Source organism: Nelumbo lutea, chromosome 2, assembly GCF_056320005.1.
Source record: "Nelumbo lutea isolate HS-2025 chromosome 2, American lotus-T2T, whole genome shotgun sequence".
NCBI classification, from domain to species: Eukaryota; Viridiplantae; Streptophyta; class Magnoliopsida; order Proteales; family Nelumbonaceae; genus Nelumbo; species Nelumbo lutea.
Window position 1 is genome coordinate 63,677,294 of NC_142685.1, and position 23,507 is coordinate 63,700,800.

Below are 23,507 nucleotides of genomic sequence, written 5' to 3' on the forward strand. Positions count from 1 at the left end.
TTGGAGAGAAAATTGAGACAAAGGCCCCTTGGATGACAGCAAAACTTTTTCTCGTTACTTTTCATGGAAAATGGTTTGTATTAGTTCTCAAAAGGCACAATGGCACTCATCAATAAATCAACAAGAAGGAACTTGGTCATGTTTGTTAAGCTTGCAGAGCTGTCTATGTTTTTGCTTTTGATTGGATCATTTGCAAACTCAAAAAATTCCGATTTCATCTACAATGGCTTCCGATGTGTTGACTTGAGCATGGATGGTCTAGCACAGATAACACCAAGCAGCCTTGATGTTAACCAACCACTCGATCTGTACAACAGTCAGATCATGACTTTTACCCCTATTAACTCTAGTTTAAGAACCAATTGGATGGCAAAGTCTTCTCTTTCTCTACTAGTTTCGTGTTCAACATTATCCCTCAGTGCGAGTACTCAGATATAGGTGGCAATGGAATGACTTTCATGATCACACCATCAAGAGGCATCCCGAGATCTTTACCAATTCAATCTCTAGGCCTCTTCAACGATTCCAACAATGAGTTTAGTTGAACTCAACACACTTGAAAATATTGAATTTGCTTATATAAACAATAACCATGTAGGTATTGACGTTAACAACTTAACGTATGTTGTTTTTGCACTAATAAAAATGGTGGGCACAAGAACCTAACCTCAAAAGTGGGACAATATGATGGTTCCAACATTCAAATTAATGTCGCATTAACTCCGATATTGTGACAGTGGCAATTCCAATGGCAGTTCTTAGTGGTGTTATATGGGTAGAGGAGATTTGGGTTGAAGAAGAGATAGAGAGAGAGAGAGAGAGAATAAGAAAATAGAAAGAAGGGGGTTGATTGGACGGATTAATTGGAGTGGCAAGGGAGGTTGCAAAGTTGTCTTTGACTGGGGGTACGATTCACGATGCATGTGTGAAGGGGCGATGGGGAGGAGAAGAGAAGAGAGATGGACGATGAGGGATGCAACGGCTTGGGTGCAGAATTGTCTCCAATGACAATGAATGAGTTTCGTGGCTTAATGTCAGTGAAGGTGAAGGGGCGGTGGGGAGGGAAGGGAAGAGAATAGCGGGAATGATGAAACGAAGGGAGTGGTAGGTTCGTGTTAAATGTATTTGATAAAACTTGGCATCCATACTGCCATTAGAACCTTAGCTCCATTAGTTTCAAAATGACATAAGAGAGTGTGATGTGTTAGAACATAATTGGATGGCACAGAAAATTTCCTGTCCCTAGGGGACATACCATGTGGACTCCTGCTGAGGATACTAGATCATCAGTTGATCAATCTGACATCCTCCTGTCAATGCAATATTTCCATTCCCTTTGTTTCTTTTTCAACTTGAACATGCTTCTTATATCTTGAACACATCCATAGAAGCCCATAATTTTTTAAAAGCAGTCTAACACAACTAAGGCCCTATTTGGTTCGTAGGAATAGGGATTTGGAATCGAAATCTGAATGAGTTATTCCAATTCCAGTTGTTTTATTGGGTAGAATTGGAATCTCATTTTCATTCCTGCTGGAATGACATTCCCCTATTTGAGGGAATGACCATTCCCCACCCCTTCTTTGGGATTGAAATCTCATTCTTACTAATTCTAATTTCCATTCTCATTCCTGTTTGAATCAGCAAAATATGAGAATAGGTTATTCTCATTCTAATTCCAAACGATTTTAATTTCCATTCCAATTTCAATTGCAAACTGATGCGTTGCAATCTAGCTGCTCCTAGCTGGAGATGAGGTGGCTACCAGTAGACGACAGACTTGGAGGATCTGCACAGGAAGAATCAGAGAACCCGGGGGTGCTTACCCAGCGAGGTCGCTCTGATGCTTAAGTCAGTAGTGTGCGAGTTCAAGACAATTTAGAAAGCAAGAGAGCTAGTAAGCAGTGATTGTGCGCGTACCTCTGCCCCCAAAGGGTTGGGTCCTTATATACTGGTGTCCTCGTAGGTTCCTCAGAGTGGTTCCGGGATTCTTGCCGTGATGAGGTCCGTTACCAAATTAATAGGAGATAACGGCGCCAGCCGGTAAGGCATATCTCTGTCGTCCGAATCGGTCGGAGAAGATAAGGCCAGCTATTACGAGGCGTGATCCCGTGAAACATGGAATCCGGTGATGAAATCTTCAAGGTTATCAAGTGGAGGTTGGAAAATAGTACCCGAACTAATGCCCCCTGGGTCCAATCTGTTACGAATGCCAAGGAGCCTGGTAACCAAAGTGATCTTGACGTTATTGTGCCCCAAAGTGAACTTGTCCCGAGGTGGATTCGCTTCTGAGGTGAGATTGTTTCAAAGTTGTTCAATTATCCGAACTGGGTCTGTCTCAGACTTGGGTACATCGGGATGAACTATCATTCTGTAAGTTAGATCGTGCCCACGTGTCCCTCTATTATCAGGTCGGGCCAAATCACCCTACATAGGTCAGCCCAGTCTGTTTCTACAACAACAATCATGTTTCCTATTGTGCTGTACAATTTGAAATAGGATTTCCATAGGCTAATGGAAAAGGGATACACTGATGAGGCCCACCCGTTGACATCATAGTGAGGATCATATCCATGCAATCGGTTGAAGATTAACAAATAAATTCAAATGCTCGCCCAAAACACAGAATATAGAAATACGGTCTATACTACAGAATTCTACTTAGTTCGGCATGATGCCTAACGATGATAAGCATCCTGAAAAGGACGAAGTGGTACAGTGGATCACCCAATGATGGGTTGGGGCTGTATATTCAGGGCTGCACCCTATCGTATGCATTGCTTTTTGGGTCTTGTCGGGCTCAGGTGGTTCTGGGCTCCGATCCACCAAAACATATTTGAACACAATTCCAAATTTATCGACCCAGGATGGGCCCAATTATGCTTGCGTCCAATCGGAATCTGATTAATTGCTTTCAGCTCTAAATGATGGATTTATATGCCAATAACATCTTGCGTTTGTAGTCCAACGGTTAGGATAATTGCCTTCCAATAGACCCGGTGCGACTCCCGGCAAACACATTTAAATTTTAGCCCCGGTCCCGTGGTCTTATATAAACATATTTAAACATATGTGTGTATCTATCATCCGGTTTGAATTATGATTTTAAAAAATAATAATTAAAATAAAATAGTCAAAATTATTATTTAGGTCAATAGTTTGACTACTCGGGTCAAAATGTTTTAGAGTGAAATAGAATTGGTTGCCTAGAGAATTTCTGGGCTGAACAGTTTAACCATCCAAGTCAATGATAGTTTGAAAACCATACTTTAAAAAATGGATGCAAATGGATTGGATTGGATTTGAATCAAGGTATATCCAAATGGAACATATCTAGCAAAAATAGAATTAGATTTGGATTAGATCAGATCATGATCCAATCCATTTGCACCCCTATTGTAAAGTATAAATAAAATTCTTTTTTATAGAGATAGGAAACAAATACAACAGAAACTACAAACCACGAGGTGTGTTGCCAATATCTTCTATTTGTTTTCTAAAACAAAATCAAAGGCTCAACTTATTTGCAGTTCAAACTATTTCAAGAATGCATGAAGGTATGCAGATAGTAGGAGGAGAGAATGGGAATTTCAGTTAGCTTGAATCCCCCAATGGGGCCATTTGAATAGCAGCACCACCACACTAGCTTTTCCTTGAAGTCCAAGAGGATGTTTGCTTCCATTGGTATTGAAAAAACACCGCCACATCAATGCCACATGGGTGTTTATGTTTATTGAGCATAAAACCACTATTTGGTTTCAATGTTTATCAAATAAACACCAAAAAGCAGAAACACTTGGATTTATTGCATGAGGCATTTGGGGAAATGTTAAATTCCTGTTTCCCCCAACACCTAGTCATTTCTTGAAATGAAATGCTTATGTGACATACTTTATGGGGTGCTAATCTGAGTTGTAAAATAAAAAGCGTTTAAAATTATTATGCTCAACCAAACAATAAAAGCAAAAAACAATTAAAGTAAAACTGCTAAAATAAACATTTAAAACAATAAACACCCACGGAATCAAACATTTACTAATATTGAAATCAAATGCCATTAGGTGAGAGGCATCTTGGAACAAAAGGTGATGCAATTAGAAAAAATCCATATTGATAGGTATGGTTTATTTGTGATAACTAAAGTATTACTGAGGGAAAAACACGAGTTTTGTAAGAAATTAGTTGTCTTAGAGATTGCTCAGTCCTCCTCATGAGTTGAGAGTAGGGGGGTAAACGAATCGAATTTGAATCGGACCGAGCAATATCCAAATTTGAATTCGATTAAAAAATTCGATATTCGAAGAATATTGAAAATTAATATTCGAATATTCAATTTGATTCCAATTTGACTAATTAATTATTTTAGGTAATTAATAAATACATAAAATAAATATTTTATTTATATAAAGTATATAAACATATAAATTATTTATATAATTTAATTATTATATATATTATATAAAACATTTAAAATTTTTATATATTATATATAAGAATTAAATAATCAATTGAATTTGAATATTTATTGAATCGAATTAGGTAATATCCGAATTCGAATCCGACTAGCTATTTGGTATGAATAGAATATTCAAATTTGACTGGTTAAATATTCGAATTATCCAAATTCAATTTGAAATATTTTGATTCCCTCTTATAGAGGTGGGATCCACTTACACTGTCAGATCATTTGGAAATTAGTTGCGATCTCACTTCCAATGTCGAATATGGTAGCTTAGCCTCGTAGTCAGATGGATCTCCACAAGATGTGAGATCATATTCGCATAGTTGTTGATATTGCAATGCTTATAGATCGCAAGCCTATGGATTACAACTTGTGGGGATTGCAGGATTGCTCATGGCAGATCTTGGAGATAGGCTGACCTTACGAGGATTGGATCTCGCGGATCTCCAGCCTCGCACTCATTGGATCTCATAGATCTTTTGGGCCTTTCTACTACTAGGTATTGATTTAGGCCTTGTTCCCTGGATCTCGCATTAGCTCTTCCACGGATCTCACGACACTGTTTTCCGCCGCTCTACTTTGTCTATGCAATACTCGACACTCGAGATGTTAGAAGATGAACCGTCTTGTTTATGTACAAATAGAAGATGTTATACTCTTGTACAAAGAAGAAGACATTAGGCTAATTCTCTAATTAACATTGGAGACGTAATCCCATTATTCCCATTATTGTGAAGAAATGGAAATTTTATTTGGATTAGTGTCATGTGATTCTTTCAATCCCTTCATATTCTTTAAAGATTCTTCACTTAAAAATAGTGTGTATTCTGTTTTCTCTTGTTTCTTGCATTGTCCATCGTTCGTTCTCCTTCACTCTTGATTTCTCAAGGTCACCAATAAATTGCCACTTGATCATCTAGACAACAAGGCCATTGGCTAAGACCTAATCCTATCCATTGCTTTATTCCTGCTAACAGGGGCGAGAAAACGGTTTATTTATTTAAAAACCATCGAAATTTTAAATGGAAAACTAAACCAAAACTAAAATTTTTGAGTCGTTTTTTTATTACAACCGAATTTCAACACTATATATATGTAGTTATATTTTAATATATATTATAGATATTATGTATATAATATATTAAAAATATATATTATATAAGTAAACCAAAATTTAGATTCTGCCTATTTGCGTTACCATGCTTTTACACCAATGCAAACGAAATTTGTGCCACAAATATTATATATCTTTTCAAGAGCTACACAACATAGCCCCCCCAACCCGGGTGCTGGCGGAACTTGATCCCAAATCTCCGCTACGATCAACAGGAGACCTTACCAACCAGCTGGTTGGCACTTTACCAAACAAACTGAGCCTTAAGGCTGCGTTTGGAAACGATGCAAATATGTAGTATAAAGTGGTCCATATAATTTGCAAAGTTGGGTTAGTTTTGTATTGACAATTTTACCTTCTTACCAAACAGGCTTTTAGCTGTAATGGATACAACACAAATTTCAATAAAGCATATGCATTTTTTTATCAAAAGCCCACTTGAATGCAAATTTACTTCTTTTTTATTGATATATTTTTACATCTTATTATCAATGTAAATATGCATTGAAAAATGTGTTTTCTGTCATTTATCAACGCATAAATGTAATGTTGCCAAACACAGGCAAAAGTGAACCAAAGTGCAAATTTACCCTGAACTAAGATTTACACTCCATTTGCATCGTTTCCAAACGCAGCCTAAGCTGCATTTGGTTGCAATGATGCAAAACCATATATAGTAGTTCAAATGATTTAGGTGAGAATTCGGATCTACTTTTGTTTCAACTTTTATCTTATTTTATTTGACTGTAGTGTAGATGAAGTAAATTAAGACGTGAAGCAGAACAAAGTAAAATCAAATACAAAATTAAACTAATTAGAATTTTCATTCTTTTCATTTGCACTCCCAAGCATTTGTATAGTGATGTAAATAAAATTGCACAGCAACCAAATACAGAATTAGTGATAGTAGATAGGAAGATAAATTCTCTTTGTGCTCCTGTGGGAACGAGAGAATAATAATCTTAGAGAAAGAGAAAGATTAGAGGTGTGGTATGAGAACAATGATTAGTGGATAGTTGAGCTCCATAACACTTTTTGTGGTGTGCTTGAAATGGTAGGTAATGGAACTCACTATACCTTTGGTAATGTTATTTACGATGATGGTGTAATATGTTTTAAAGAAATGGGATTTGAAATACAAATATTTTTGTAAAAATATACCAAATTAATGTTTATTGAATGCATATTTTCCATCGTGCATTCCAAAACCAAATGAAATGGGAATATATATATATATATATATATATATACATGGTTAACATGAATACAGTGAAACCATGCGTTCAATCAAATTAGTTTTAGCCGAACTAATCTCTTATATGACTCTCATCCCATGACAGATCTCTATCCTCAAAATATCATGATCCGTATGCTTCATGTGTCATATATATGATAGTACATGCATAGACCTATATACAGTTCTATTAGTCAATTGAAAAAAAAAAAAAAAAAGCTGTAAAAAACCAAAGCAAATATGGAAGGTTATTTTATAACAAAATTTACTTGGTTCATCTCACTTGGGTATCAACACATATATACATCTTTCTGCAAAAGGTTCTACCATGAAATCTTCAGAAAGGACTGTGTATATAAACCAAGGATTATACATAACAATGGCAAAAGATGTAGGTGAAGCATGGTAAAAATGTATAGTGTTTATGTTTAAGAATTATTTCTCTTGTGTGTATAGCTTTCTCTTCGAAGTAAGGTTTCATATGTCTCCCCCTCTTAGGCCTTTCTTTCGGGACCGGATCTAGTAGGCACAGTATAGTAAGCACATACAACTGTCAAGTGGTTTTTAATCTTTTTCAAGAGTAGGATGGGAATATTTTAAGGGACAAATCTCAAAAAAAATTTCTAACTGCTCATTCGATGTGCTTACAACGTTATATCTACCTGATCCAGACTGCTTTCTTTATTAATAATACTTTTCTCTTCTTTCATAGAAAAGAAAACTCGGGATGAGAGATCAAATCAGCCCCCCACAAGATTTTCTCCCACAGCACATCCCCGCCGTGTATTGAGAATATTTCCCGATGAATGATGTTGTCATCGTCAGGAAATATTCCCAATACACAGCGGAGATGTACTATGGGACGTTATGAGGGGCAATTATGTGGGGGCTGATTTGAACTCTCAGGATGATACACAAACGCACATGCACACATATACAAGCTAAAGATATTGATAGGTAACTACATGCTTTGCTTCTAATTAAACATCAACTGTTGGAGGGTTATTAACAGGCATGGAAAATCATACCACCCATCTTACGCATGGGAGGGGCTGACTGGATAACTTGCATGTGTAATATTCTTGTCCACGTCATCCATATAAAACTATTCCAATGGGAAGAATATCTCCCTTGTCTTGAATTTCTTAAAATGATTAAAGAAGGGTAAGATGACAGACTTTTCTTTTGGTCATTGTGGAGGACTAGTGACGATGAAACTCGTATGAAATAATGATGTGAGCAAGCATATGGATTCAAGTTGGCAGGGTGTTGGAACTTTGTTGGCAGGAGATCCCAACTCCCATTTTGGATTGCCACGTAGGAGGGAGAGAGAGAGAGAGAGAGAGTCTAATCAAATTATAGTTGTTTTTGTTAAAATTAGAGGGTAGTGGTGGTGGATTTGTTAAGCCTCCAATATGGACCTAGCAAAAACCCCTATTTTGCTTTTGCCTTTGGAAAAAAGGGTGCTATAACTTGTCAAAGATAAGAAAAGTTGCTTGGAAAGAAAAAGGTTTTGAAATGATTATATATTAATTCCTTTTTTGCAGTGCATAATCTACATGTATCAAAGACGGTCTTTTCTTGTTTTTTAATCCTCAAAACTCACTCCAGATGAAAGGTGCCGAAATTAGATCCCTCATGATGACCTTAAAACAATGAGATCGAGGAATCAACTCCACATAAAAGGTGCGCATCACAAAAGTTTATTTGCACTACTACAAATGCATGGGAGTGCAAATGAAAAGAATACAAATTTTGGCTTAATTTTATTTTGGGTTTTACTTTATTCTGTTTCAGGTCTTTTTTTTTTTACTTTTTTTATTGCAATCAAACAAAATAAGGTAAATTTTGAAATAAAAATAACTCATAATTTGCACCAAAATCATTTGTGTTACCATGGTTTTGCATCGGTGCAAATAAATTTGCATTGCAACCAAACACAGCCTTAATTTCAAGCAGTGAACAATGAAATTAATTAATAATCAGTTAACTGCTTTAGTGTTCAATGAATGAGTGAGAGTTAAATTAGGAGAAATTTGTCACAAATAACAATGTGCTAGTATTAAGTGTGATGGGGTTTGAGAAAGAAAGATTCATTTATTTATTACAAACACACAATTAATGAAGTAGACAAATTTTCTCCATTACAGAGATTTTAGACACCTGAGCAGCTAACCTTGGAATATGCTTGAAATTTTATGGTAATAAAAATTCTAGTGGGTGAAGAAAATTCAACTACTTCAAGACAGTGGTTCATATGTCAACCATTTTCTGAATCAAGCCACTTTGCAGACTCTAGCTTCAAGTCATTATTATTTCCTATTCACCCACCTGTCCTCTGTAGCAAACTTCTCTCCGTTGTGTTCCTGCATCAGACACTTGTTGAGAGTCTTTTGTTACTGAGGACAAGCTTAGATGGCTTAGTAAACTCATACCCAACAACTAAAAGGATTAATTAATTAATTAGGAGACAAACTAGTAATCATAATTGTCTTCCAGAACCCAATTCATCTTCCGATGATCCAGTGATGCATTCCTTTTCCTCTTCAAAATTTTCATTAGGAGGGTATGGAGAGTGACCCTTTCCAAAGGATTTTATGTGGTCCTTGAGTGATCTCTTATGTTTGAAATCAGACCCACATGAACAAAACCATAGCTTCCCACAGTTCTTCTCATGTGTTCTCCAATCCCCCCTGACTGCAAAAGGTTTGCTGCATTTTCTGCACATAAATAGCTTCACTCCATGCTTTCTCTTGTAATGTGTTTGAAGGGTTCTGAAATCTTTCAGTGGCTTGGCTCGTGGATGGTTGATGTTGTTCTTGCAGCCATGAGCACAACAGTAGCAAGGAATCCTCAACATTGCTGTTGGTTGCGTTCCTCTAAGCGATTCTGGTCCTTTTCTATATTGTGCTCCATGCGCCCACATATGCATCTACATCCCAAATTTCACAAAAATTAATATTATTGTCCTTTTTTCTGGTACTGTACTTTTACCATAAAAAATCACCTTTATGCTATAATGTTGCATCTGTTCATGGTGCAACTTTCACCTTTACAATCTATAAATAAAGCCATCTAAAATGATAAATTTTTATATTTCACCCCATTATGATCATTACCATATTTCCTTTATTTTTGGGTTTTTATTAGTTAATTTCATTAATAAGTTAATTTAATTTCAACTGAAATATATGATATTTCATATTAACAAACTAATTAATTAAACAAAACAAGAACCTCTAAGATGGCAGTTACAACTCTTATGGAAGTAAAAAAAAAAAAAAAATCATATGTTGTTCTAAGATAATCTCTTGGAAAAACATGTTTTTTTGCTGCAAACATGAAATAATATTATAAAAAACTTCTCTATTTAATCGCAGTAAAATTTTCATTATTAGGATTTACTTCTACTATGGATCAGATCCCTCTTACTAGCTAGTTACTATGAAACATACATGGTTCAAAAATAAATAATTAATTAATAAGAACTATTAGATTGCTAGACAAAACCGACAATGACATACTGTAACACCTGGAAGTCTGAGATGCTTTAAGTATCTTGTACCTTTTGCTGGGTCATTAGTATTGCTGGAAAACCAAGAGCTTCGAAAACCATTAAGAGACTTTTCTACTCGAATGGTAGAAAAATAGTATCTGAACTACTTATTCTCAGAATGTAATTTCTTTGATGCGTAGCATCAGTTAACAGTAGTCCATCTTTCCCACTAGGGCGAATCAAAGAAATGACCTTGAAAATTGGATGATCTAAATCAATAAACGGTATATCAATTAGATGACATAAGAAAGATGTGGATTAATTCTCATATCTACGAGCATAATTCAGTAACATCCTCACTTTGTGTTAGAAGCTTACCGGGATAAGAACATGTTTCTTGTCAGTGGTTTTTGGTTGAAGTGTAATTAAATGTATGATACATCCATGTTTCTAAAATATACATGAGTATGATGATCGATAATGATGATCATTATGGTGATATATCCATGTTTCCAAAATATACATGAGGATGCATTAAGCAATATTTACATGAATAGATCTGAAGAAAATTTTCAGGCATTTGGTGACATGAAGTTTCAAATTTTGTGGATCTCCTGTAAATATTTTGATTTATTGTTGGGTCTCTCCCTCTCTCGATCAGGTGGTTTAAGTTAGAGAAATAATGAATTGATACTATAGTAGCCCAGAAGACCAACTTGAACACATCAAATGATACCAGTATCCCACACAAAACAACAAAAATTTTAAATGAAGAAACAGGGAAGAAATATTTCCCCTTCAAGAAAATGGATTAAACAAAAATAAAGACATATTTTCAATATTTTCCACCATGTAAAAGGCTTACTCAAGACATTCATTATGGCCATGCATAAATAAATTGAAATTTGTTATTATCACAAAATAGAAGGGAATGAATGGAAAGAAGAGAAGAAATTCTAATATGCAGAAATTCATCACTGACCTGCATGTTGTTGTACCTATTAAAGGTCTTGTTGCAGATGGAGCAAGAGAACTGGGTTGGCCCAATAAGGATCTGAGCTGGTGTGGGGATCCAAAATCTACTATCAGTGTTTATTGAACAATCTTCAAGATTTTTCTTCATGGACTTGTCTTCCTTACAACTTAAGGACTTGATTTCATCATCATCATCAGAATTTTCTATATTGGGGAGTCCAATATGCAAAGCCACAGTAATCTTCTCTAACTTCCCATCTTTAATAGTAACACTATCCTTTTGCACTTCAATTTCCTCTTCTTTCAAGGGCTTAGACTCAGCAAACCTGCTTAGAAGAGGGAGGCACTGGGAAGTTTGATGAAGGAAATCTTCTTCTTGTTGTTGTTGATAGAAGATAGGCAGTTGTAAGCAGCTCATGGGGATTGAGAACTGAGGTTGAGCTTGCTGCTGAGTATTCGTGCAAAAAGATGATGATGATGATGATGATGAAAGGGGAGAGACTGAAGGTTTGAGCCATTCAATGAAGGTTGGTGTTTGAAAGCAGAAACCCGTATTATCTGCATAATAGCTCATGCTCATCTTCTCAAAGGTTTATGATCTCTCTCCTAAGAAAGTTTTATTCAAGACTTTGGGGATTCAAGAGCAGTCTAGGTGGGAAATCATGGACTCATGGTTTATTATTGATGTATGAATGGTGGTTTGGTTTGTCTTTTAGGAGGATGCCTTCACTTCCCCCTTTCCCTCTCTTCTTCTCTTTGGTACCCAGAGAGAGAGAGAGTAGTGGTGGGGTTGGGGGAAAATGAAATGAACAAACAATAATATAAATAAGATAAACCTAGAACAGTCTTAAATCATGCTTTCTGAGCAGCTTTAAGGATTGAGCTTAGTTATCTGCTACGTGGAATTGGAACATCTAGCGGTGTATTGACACAGAGGCAGTAGTCCCATTTAAGGAGAAAAGGATTTAAAAGACCAATATTGCAAAATTAACAAAGGGGGCCCCATCAAAAGAAAAGAGCCACGGGAGAATGAGCTGCCCTCCTCAATTGCCCAAGAGGACTATGACCCACCATTGTCTGGGTCTCACTTGAGAGATTCCCTACATCAAAATTACATCGTCAGATGTTTAAACCTATTCGCTTGGATTGCTCAAAGATTCTTTCAAAACCCTTTGGAATAATCTATGAAAATGGTTTATAGTGGTCAGTTTTGGCATAATCTCTGGCTTAAGTGGGATCCATTTAATGGTGGGGTCTGGAAATCTTGATCCATTGTGTCTGTGCATGAGCTGAGGTAGTTGGCGTTTGACCGGTGTAGCTTACCATGTCTCTGTTCCGTATGAAATCATAAGTATCAGTTGCAGAAGTAGAAAAGCGTAGAAGTAGAATGAGGGCAGAGAATTTGTTCGTTTGGAAGAAACTTCCAATGGTGATATAACAAAGTGGGACTGAGACAAAAGCAGCTGAGTTTTCTTCTTTCTTTACTCCTTTCCCCGATTCAATAAGTTCACCGCATCTGTGGTGCGACGTGGGACGTACGTTTGGATCTCATTCAACTTTTTGCTCCTTCTCAAAACATGCAACTCTCCCACATACACTTGTCGACAACATCTCCTGTTGGGGGGGATTTTCAGAGAGATCAGAGATGCTCTCTCTCTCTCTCTCTCATGTCTATCTTTTAAGGTGGAATACAGACAGGAGCTGCCCTCTTGTCTTACAGGCTCTTGACTTAAGCTTAAATGCTTAATTCAATCTCTTGGATAGAGTGCAATCCTGCATTATTAACAAGAAGGATAAATTTTATATGCCTATTAGCAGTGTTCTGTGGAAATTAATTTTATAAATTAGGATGAACAAAGTTATATTATTTACTTAAAACAAAAAATTCTCTGAAACCAAATGTGTTTCTCATGCTATATTCCATGCATCCGCACAAGGGTTTTATTGTATTATCGTCATATAAATATTCTGCAGTTTTGGCATAATTTTTAAGTGATATTTCTAAGTTAATGTTATGTTAGTTTCATTGGTTAGCTTAAGGAACGAATATGAATTGTTCCTTAGAGGGTTAGTCTGGAGGAGTGATGATAAGTTGATAACACATTACTTTTCAAAGATACCAAGTACCTATTCATTTTCCTTCCTAGTTAGGTTTTGCTAATCCCAACCTGGTTTAGTTTTGAGTTTGGATGGAGTTACAACTGAACACTCTAACTCAACCTGAATCAACTTAGTCAATTCAATACTTGTAAACTGCTTATCTGCTCATTGTTAGGGGTCAGCTATTCTTAACCTGGTTTTTAGATATATTAACTCTTGTAATTAAGGTTTGATTGGTTGGCAATTGTCTGGGTAGGTTTCAGCTTGAGCTTTGGGTTAGGTGGAAATTATCAAATCCCAATCCCATTAACAGGCACTATATGGATGATACACAACTTCTTCTTGAAATATTGTTCAACTGCATTTCTGTTTTTTGTGCCTAATATGCTATCTGCTACTAGCATAATACCATACCAAAGCTATTCAGAGTCCTTGATGAGTTGGGTATTCATTGAGAATTACTAGTGATTTAATAATTTAATTAGGCATATTAAAAAGATGCACCGACTCAAAATTCCATCAATGACCCACATGGGTTTTCTAGATAAAGGGTTCTTTGGTTGGTAAGCTTCCTCTTACTCATCACATAATCAACAATTAAAACTAGGTTATGGTCGGCAAAGATAATGGCCCATCAGTCTATTCAGTTGGTAATTAATTGTTTCTCTTATTCAGAGAACCAGTGCCATAAATTGATTTATGTCTTTTTTATGTTGAAAGAAATTGCCCTTAGCATGTTTGTAGGCTTTTGAGTCTTACCAGTTAGGGTTTTCTATAGGAATGGCAATGGGGTAGGGATCATATTTTCCTTCCTCGATCCTGATTTTAAAATTAATCTCATCCCCATCCCCAATTCTTGTTAGGGTTAAAATTTGTCCTCTATCCCTGATCCCCGATGAAGATGGGTTCTTCGAATTCCTAAAATTTTTTGGATAATAGTTTTTTTAATAAATTTATTTAAAATAAATAAAAAATTATAAATAATGTTTTAAATATTTTTTTATGTATATAATATAAATAATATAATAATATATATTAAATATAATAACATTTAATATATATGTATATAATCGAGGTCAGGGTGGGGCGGGGCGGGGACCTCAATCCCCATCCCTGACCCGAACCCGATCAGAGATTTATATTAATCCCCATCCCCGACCCTAAATCGGGTCCCTATCAATGATGAGAAAAATTGTCATCCCTAATTTTTTATATGTAACATTTAACAACAACAGCAATATCAACTTTGGAATAAATTAGGTTATAATCCCTTCAATCTTTTTAATGAGATCACCCCATTAAATGGATTGATTTATAATCCTTGTCTTGTTTTATCTGGATCATGGGTATGTGAGAATAAAGACCCCCCTATGGCACTATCTAGCTTAAATTTATTTATCTACGTTTTCAAAAAAGAACAAGTAGGTGGTCTACCACATCTCTCATAATCAACACCCAATCACGATTCCTTCTCCATCAGAATTTGTTTTAACCTTGCCCAACACAATCCAGTTCCAAACTAATGACAAGAATCATCTACAGTCCCTCTGCACCTCGTATGCAAAATGCCACCAGACCAGCCACCTCAATGCCGAAACACAATTCTCCAACTTTACCCAATTAACTAACACAATAAAATATGATTAATCTCTAACTTTATTGACATTGTAATTGCTTATATCAGCACACACTAGCAAGACTCAAGAAATCAATAACAAATGTTGGTTGAAAGAATGAACAAAGAAATTCTGCATAGAATAACATTAAAGAAGACATCTTTTTGTGTGTCAATCTCATCTTTTCTTCAATATTTTTTGTCTTTTAATAAAGTCATTGCCACAGGAATTTGATTGTGATTTTTATCATGGCCAAGTTGAAGGAACATCTCCCCACCCCGTGACTCTGGCTGGAATAAAAAAAAGAGACACAATAGCACATAGGCATGTTATGGCTTTAGTTATATTGGGCTAGAGTGTTAGCTCACATAGGCAACTTTTGAAAGCTGATGCAATTCCTGTGCAAAAAAAAGAATTGATTTGAGGGACAAATTCACCGCAGGTGACAAGCAAAGGTGCAAAAAAAGAAAAGAGGAAAATGGGGCTTTGGGTACGGCGAGATCTTGGTGACAGTATACAGCCATCAGCTGGGCGATAGTGCCGTACGACGTCGCGCACATGAGGAGACATGAGCGCGTGGGAAGATTACACTAAGTGCGAAAACATTCCCCCCTTGAACGCGTTTGAATCCGTGACCTCCCACTTGCTGATCGGTGATCCAATCAACTCTGATTAGCAAACGTGATCTCGTGGAGGTGTTTTATGCAAGGCTTTTAAAATCGGATCGTACAGGGAATCCTTTTGGGTCTGATTTTCGGGTCGAACGGTCCGACTGTTCAGTCTAAATGATGATCCATTTTAATTAAAAAAATAACAAAAACCAAAAATAGTCAAAAATCACTGTTTAAATCGATGGTTCAATCACCCGGGTCATAATTTTCTAATCAAATCAACATTTTTTTTGTCAGAAAAGAAAACAGTTTTGGGGTGAAATGAAATCAATAAGGTGACCGACTGGTTCAGGGTTTTTCCAGTTAGGTTTTAAAAACACTGTTATTAGGTGAGGTGACAATTTTTAGCCATTGAATATTCTGTGTGTGTGAATGAATTCCTATCTAACGATGTTGATGAATTTGGTGGAAACTGAATGCCTATACTAAGGGGAAGGGGACCCATATGGATCCCCTATATGGCTATATCAGGTCATTAAGTCCATACTGGAATGAACACATTTTTTTGTTGGGTTCATATGAGGCCCATGAGCCAGGTTCTCTAGGGTGGTGGGCCTACATTCCATGGACCACTTCACACCCTGGCGGGCCTGGCCTCGAGGTAATGCTGGGGGTTATGCTTGTGGCACCTGAAATGGAGTCTCTTCTCTCTCCTTTGGCGTGGAGTTCTACCACTACAAGAAGACTAGGTGTATTTTCAACAGGAAGACTAAGTGTTGGTCTTGCCTTTTGTCTTATTAGATTTTTATCTTATTTTATTTTTTCATTTAAAGCTTACCAATCGTATCCATTTACTACGAGTAGTTATTCTTCCATTTGCTTTATTTCTCTGTCCTTTTACTCTACACCAACCCAATTGAAAACAACAGTCATTTTAAGCAATCTTTAGTTCTCTCTCTCTGAACCAACCCATTGAGCCATTGACTGATTCTCTCTCTATATATATATAACGATTATAGAAGGAAAGGAAAGGGATTTAGACTGTAATTGATTGTGAAGAAAAGAAGTTAAAAGGGAAAAGAGAAAGAACTAGATTGGGCATATAGTTAAACTGAAATACAACCGTATGCAAAAAAAAAGAAAAAAAGCATTTGATTAAACATTATACTGGGAAGTATAAGTCAATTGTCCTAAAAACTCGTTATTCTTTTTAAAGCAATTCTATGGTATCAAAAACACTTTTCTCATAATAATACCGTAAAAGCACACCGAGTTGTAAATATTTCACCATGAGCAATTTAGTTGTATACCTGCTATGGGGATAATGTTACTACATTAATTTTTTAAAATCAACTGAGTGGTGGGTGAATTGGTAAGTTAGCTGGGTAGTTGGAGCAGTTAATCAGAATTGAGTCCCACTATATATTATCACCTACTTTCCAGAGTTATTAATGTGTTGCATTAAATATCAAAATTAAAGCATTTGAGGTGCACACTTATAAAACTCATATTGCAACATATGATTATTAAAAAATGCACATCTGGAATTTGCATTCTTTCTGTTATGATGAAAGGGCAACAATAAAATCTCATTAGTATATAAGAGAATTAAGGCAAGTATCTATTTTATATAATACTAATATAAGGGAACATGTTATACACGCTTAATTAAGGGTAAAGATATTAGTTAATATTATATAATCACATTTAGCTTTTATAACTTGCATGGAACCCAAATCAAGTATATGCTTATACTATAGATAGATCAAGGCATTGAATATTATATTCATTAGTGTGAAAGAAAAATGTTTTGTTTCGTTTTTTATTTAGACCCCATTTGGAAGGAATACAAATACAAATATGCATAGTATAAATACATACAAAATATAAGGTTTTGCACTCTACTTATTTGTACTTGTACTCCTTCCAAACTGAGCCTTAGGTTGTGTTTGGTTGCAGTGCAAATTTATTTGCACTAGTTCAAATGCATGGGTGTGTTAATGTAATAAAATGCAAATTCTTGCTTAATTTTGTTTTGGAATTTACTTTATTCTGCTCCATGTCTTAACCTACTTCATTTGCACTGAAATCAAATAAAATAAGCTACAATTTGAAACAAAAATAAGTCAGAATTTACATTCAAATCATTTGCACTGTCAGGGTTTGGCATCAGTGCAACCAAACACAGTCTTAGGAGTTCATCGAGTAAAAGAGCAAAATGAAATCAATGAATGTTAGCTGCATGACAAGGATTGTGAGAAAGGGTTCAAGAGCTTCTAATTTAACAATGGATATGACAGTAATCAAATTGAATGCCGGGATAAGATGTTATAACCAACCCCATATAATTGGAACAATTAAAGTTTAGATAATGATGATGAATGTAACTAACATAGAGCCAAACTAATAAGAGAGGCAGCCATTCAATCTTGGGCCAAAAATGGGTGACAGTTTTTGTGTTTAAATATGCACCGGCTTTAATGGTCCACACAAGTCAGAAGCTTGGAAATGCTAGTTCAGCTAATTAAAGTTGTTTTTGGATAAGCTTATCAAAGCCCCAAAGCATAAAGCTCCAATTTTAAGCTTCTTGCTTTGTGACTTAAAAATATTTTGGCTTTGGATTGTTATGTTTTTTAAAGCAACAGATTTTATCAACTTTTTGGCTCAATTTTTGTTCCCACATACCAAATGGAAAAAGCTCATCCAAATCAAACCTAAATCACAATCTTGAATAATATTAGCATAGGTGGCTCATTTGGCAGAAAACATAGCAGGAACGAACTAGAAAACCTCAATAATTGCTTCCACGGCTTTGCTAACCCAATAGAACCATTTTATTTAGCCAATCAATCAGACAAGTATGTATCATTTGGCAAGAAATTCATAAATGGTGTTGGGATCCCGTGGTTACATAATAGTTCGCGCTTGGTTTGATGGAAAATAAGAGAGAAATAGAAAATCTAGGAAAACTTTCTATCAAGTAAACACAACATTATGGTATTTGTTGTTAGATCCTCCAATAGGAATGCAATTTTGAGCATGTATATTAGACAATGCCATTAAAGAAAAAAAAAAGAATATAGACTAATTTACAACGCAGTCTGTACCTTGAATGTGATTTCTTATGGGACTAATAGGTATCTATTAGATCTGAAGTGTCATGACTCATTCACATTGCTCTTGTTAAATCACAACCTTGGATGCACTTTTTATAGGGTTAATTACTTAAATATGCCTTATGGTTTCATTAAAATACTTAGGGTCCGTTTTTTTGTTTTTTTTTTTTTTTTTGGATTTTGGGAGGGGAAAAGTCAGCCACTTTTTTTCAGATTTTATGTGGGGTTCATGAAAATTTTATTTTCTCTGGGTATTACTTATCCGAGTAATTGATACCCATCTCCCAAGTGGATAAATAACTTTCTCAATTGGGGGAAAGTTGCCAACATTGGATGGGACAAAATTGTCCCTTTTAATAATAAATTTTTATGGCTACAATGGTTATTGTCTTATTTACCCAAGAAATAAAAGAATATGGGTAAATGCATTTACTTGGGTAAGTAACTTCCCGGAAAATGAATAGGGCCTTAAATATACATCGTGGTTTCTTAAACCACTTAAATATGCCTTGTTAAATCATTTGCCACTCGGATTTAGGGATGGCAATTTCACAAGAATTTTTGAGTATCCGGCTCGTCCTGACCCTAACAGGGCCCGTTTGTCAAAACCCTATAGGGTTTGGGACTAGTTTGGGATTTTAGATTAAAACCCTATAGGGTTTGTGTTTTGACTTTAGGGTATTCGATACCCGATACCTGGGATGCATAAATATGAACCTATTATATTATATATCATGCACAAATTTATAAATTTTAAGTACAAAGATAATTATTCTCTTATTAATATTTTATTTGTATAAATTTCTTGATATTAAAATCATCATTTGATATAAATTTGGATTTTATAGATTGTTTATTTCATTTAATTGTAAAACGCTAATTTAAAATATTATTTATTTTAATTCTTAGTTGGAATTGTTAATCATATATATGTATTGATTGTTTTAATGAACACAAAAGTTAATAAAACCTATTTTATTTCATTAAATAACACAAAAGGTGACGGCTTAGTGGCTTAAAGTAGTGCTAAGAGATTTGGCGCTATCATTAATTGATCTAGGTTCAAGTCACACTATAAGCATTAAGAAACTTTTATTTAGTAAAAAACCTTTGGTCAAGGGGTTTAACAGGTTTGGAACAGGACAATTTGCATGGGTACCCTACCAGTTGTCATTCCTACTCAAATTGACAAAAAAAATAGATAAAAGGACAAAAATGGCCTTAACTGTTTATTAAATTTTCAAATCATGTCCCTCCTCTTCTCTCTATCTCTCTTCTTCTTCTTCTGATTCTTGGCATCACTCTATCATAATTTTCTGCATCTTCACCATTTACATGTCCATCTTCCGGTTCAATGACATCTAGCTCTTCTCTTATGTAAAAGATATTCTTCTCTTATAAAGGAAACCAATAGCTCTGATACCAGTTCTAAATGTTTAAAACTATGCTAATGGAATAGTGTATTCAAGCATAACAAACATACAAGAGTAGAAATTTAACATGCAGAACTCATAAAGTAGAAAATGGAAGAGAGATGGAGAGAGCACACCAGATTTACGTGGTTCAGCACTATGGCCTATGTCCACGGACGTTCAAGAACAAGAAATCCACTATAGAAGTTTCTAATAGAGTTATAATGGCTCTCCTTCTACAGCCCTTCTTTTTCTCACGTTCATGTGCTTTTCCTTCTTGTTTTCTTCTTCTCACTCTCTCTTTTTCTCAAAAGACAAAAGACATCAAAAGAGGAAAAACCCTAATAGATACCACCCCTTGGATCTTAGTTATCTCCAATGGTTGAGATTACAAGGCATAACACAGCTTACATTTATAAGATTTTCCAAAAATACCCTTGATGAAACCCCATAAACCCAACACACCTCATTCACAGTCCAAGATTCTTGGGACCTATGATGATAAGATCTCACTTTAAGGCTATGCTTGATTTAAAGGAAAAGGTCGGCCTGAAAATGCCCACAGCTCGAGCCCCCCTTGTAGACTTGTGCCACAAGTCTGACCTGGGTGGGCTGCAAGTTGTGCCGCATGTCTAAGTCGTGCCTTGGGCTTGGACTAAACATGGCCAAAAAGGCCTAGATTTTTTTTTGATATTTTGATTTTTTAATTTTTTTTGCTAAGTAAAACTAAAATACTTAATTTTCCTTTAGAAATAATATGAAAAAAATACTTACCAAAATACAAAATGGATAATAAATTGGAAAAATATGAATTTTATTTCATTTAAAATATAGAAAAAAATTACAAATTGAAAATAAAAAATTACATTGTTGAAAAAATAACAAATAATTTAAATAAAATTGAAAAAACTATTCCATCTCCTTGACTTCAATCATTTGCTTCATCAGGTGTAGTAGTGCCATGCCTTCCTTTGTCTTATAATTTGTCCTCAACATCCAGCAAATCTTTAAAGTAGATGTCTTTTTCTTACTTCTCATGGAAGAGTAAATGTCTACCCAAGTGGCAAGTACCACACTTGCTACTGAAGCTAAAGTCAATCCTATATTTTTTGCAAATGACTCTTTTTGCCTTCCCCTCAACCTCCTCTATTTTAAATACTTTCCAAATGGGGCTAGTGAACTTATTGTTGGGGAATTGGTTTCAGGATGAGCTTGCCATTTTTTAATTCTAAAAAAAGCAAAAATTAATTTAATTACACTTGCCCGGATAGTTGGATTACCAGTTTAAAATCTCAACTTGATTTCAACAGTTAAAGCCTCAAAGGCCAAAGCCCACTAAATTGCTAAGTGTATGACACTATGACAGTATGAGATGATAGACTGAGAAAGTATGAGATAATGAGATTTGAGAAGAGAATTCAGAATTGTTGAATTGGTGTGATGAAAATGGTGAAGGATATGACTATTTATATGAATTGACAATAATTTGATTGCCCAAAAACCCTAAAAATTAGCTATTTTTTAATTGTTGGGAGGGGTACTTTGGTCATTATAAAGTCATTTATCAATTTACCCAAGTGCCCCCAAAGTCCCAAAAGACCCAAACTAGTTGTTATATTATACGATATAGTTGTTGGAGGGGCATTATTGTCTTTTTCTTTCCCCTAAAGCCAAAGTACATAAATACCCTCCCTATATAGCTATTTATAGGCTTATAGTTGTTGATTGAGGGGGTATTTTTATAAAAACTCCCTTAAAAAGTTGAAACTAGCTATTGGGGGGGGGGGGTCCTCCAAGGAACCTAACGGCTAGTTTTCTCAAACGGGCTACACTCAACCCATTTGCGGGCCCATAGGTTGGGTCAACCGTGCTACAAGTTGGGTCATGCCAATACATGGGTCGCAGGTGGCACGAAGCGCATAATGTCGTGCTGGCCCATGGTCCTAAAACCCCCGGCCCAACACGACCCATGTGCCATTGTGTCATGCCGTGCTGAGCCAGATTTACACCTCTACTCACAAGGTATATCGTAACTTTGCAAACCATAGGGTATGCCTAATATAAGATATACTTAAGTAATTAACCTTGATATGAATTAAGAACCATCTTGGAGGGGAATGGAGGATTATAGCAAACATTATCAATGTATTAAATGCAAATGCCATTGCTAACAAAATTCAACTCCCCTTAGTAACAACTAAAGTGGCTGAACTGAATTGCTAATTGCTTTGACTTTTAATAAATAAGTGATTAAGAAGGTTGTGACAAAAACAAAATGGCAGGTCTGATGGGCAACTCCTTTAAATAGCTCTGTTGTAGCCAACCAAGAATGGATGGTGCCTAGAATCTTCCTGATTTGATCCTCCAATGAGCTACTCCTATTTTGAAATATTTTCTAATTCCTCTCCTACCAAATTCACCAAGATACCACAGCTGAAATAGTGCTCCACCATTTTTTATCCTTTTTATTTAGAATTCGGCTTCAGTCAGGGCAAAGCTCGTTCGAGCAGCTTTTACTGCCTTGCATTGAGAATATTTCCATACTTATGTGCTTTATTTCATGGGGAGATATTCCCAATGCAAGGTTGCAAAAGGCTATTAGAACGGTGTGGGCACAAGTTTGCCCTAACGGAAGTCGATCTCTCTCATTTAAACCCTTCACTTTCCAACAGAATATATGATGTGATAGACCCTCTTGTTTATCACTTTTGTTAAGAGTTAGGGGTCCATTTCATAACAACTGACGTTGAATTGAAGTGGATAAAAAAATTAAGTAAAAAAATATTCAATAGTATATTAATCTACTGATCTAAACAACTTTAGTTTCAGGCTTTCAGCCTTTTAACCATAGGGACCAAACAAAATCCTGAAATAAGTTCTTATTTGCACTTGACAAAAGCCACAAAAAAGTGCTTAAAAATAATCCTCAAATTTGAGCTACTTTTAAGCATTTATTGAATAAGCGCTTTTCTTGTTTTTCCCTTCCAATCTTGTCCACCAACTTTTGGAGTATTTCTAGGTAATTCTCCTAATAGAAACATGATATGGAAACCCTATCTTTTCTCTATTTCCTTCCCATTCATCTCTTTGAAGTAGTGAAGGCCACCAACGGCGGAGAACCGATCCAGGTTTGTTTCTACTTGGATTTTCCACATTTTTTCATTTCCTTTAATTCTCTCCTCCCTTTCCTTCTTCCTATTGTTTTTTTTTTTTTTTTTTTACATTTTTAATGCCACTAGTAAGTATGCACGTGGCAATTCTAGATGATGATAATGATAATAATAATGTATCCAAATTCTTCTATTAACATTATATATTTTTATTTTATTGTTTTTTATTATTAATCGAATGTGGATTGAAAATCCAAATCT

At 35.5% G+C, this 23,507-nt stretch overlaps 1 protein-coding gene across 1 annotated transcript; it reads right to left on the reverse strand.

Moving 5' to 3' along the window:
- Positions 1-8,887: 8,887 nt before the first annotated feature.
- LOC148871175 (zinc finger protein WIP3-like) lies at positions 8,888-12,187 on the reverse strand. Its single transcript, XM_088974093.1, has 2 exons — positions 11,289-12,187; positions 8,888-9,742 (listed from the first exon to the last, which is right to left on the reverse strand). Exons 1-2 carry the CDS (start codon positions 11,859-11,861, stop codon positions 9,293-9,295), a joined length of 1,023 nt encoding a protein of 340 aa, XP_088830219.1. The 5' UTR covers positions 11,862-12,187; the 3' UTR covers positions 8,888-9,292.
- Between the last annotated feature and the right edge of the window lie 11,320 nt (positions 12,188-23,507).

What these genes read in the sequence shown, in the direction of transcription:
- LOC148871175 (XM_088974093.1), bottom strand. Translation starts at nt 11,861, where the DNA reads ATGAGCATGAGCTATTATGCAGATAATACGGGTTTCTGCTTTCAAACA. An exon ending in ATAGGTACAACAACATGCAG is followed by an intron (nt 9,743 to 11,288) that starts GTCAGTGATGAA and finishes TTTGGGATGTAG; the next exon opens with ATGCATATGTGGGCGCATGG.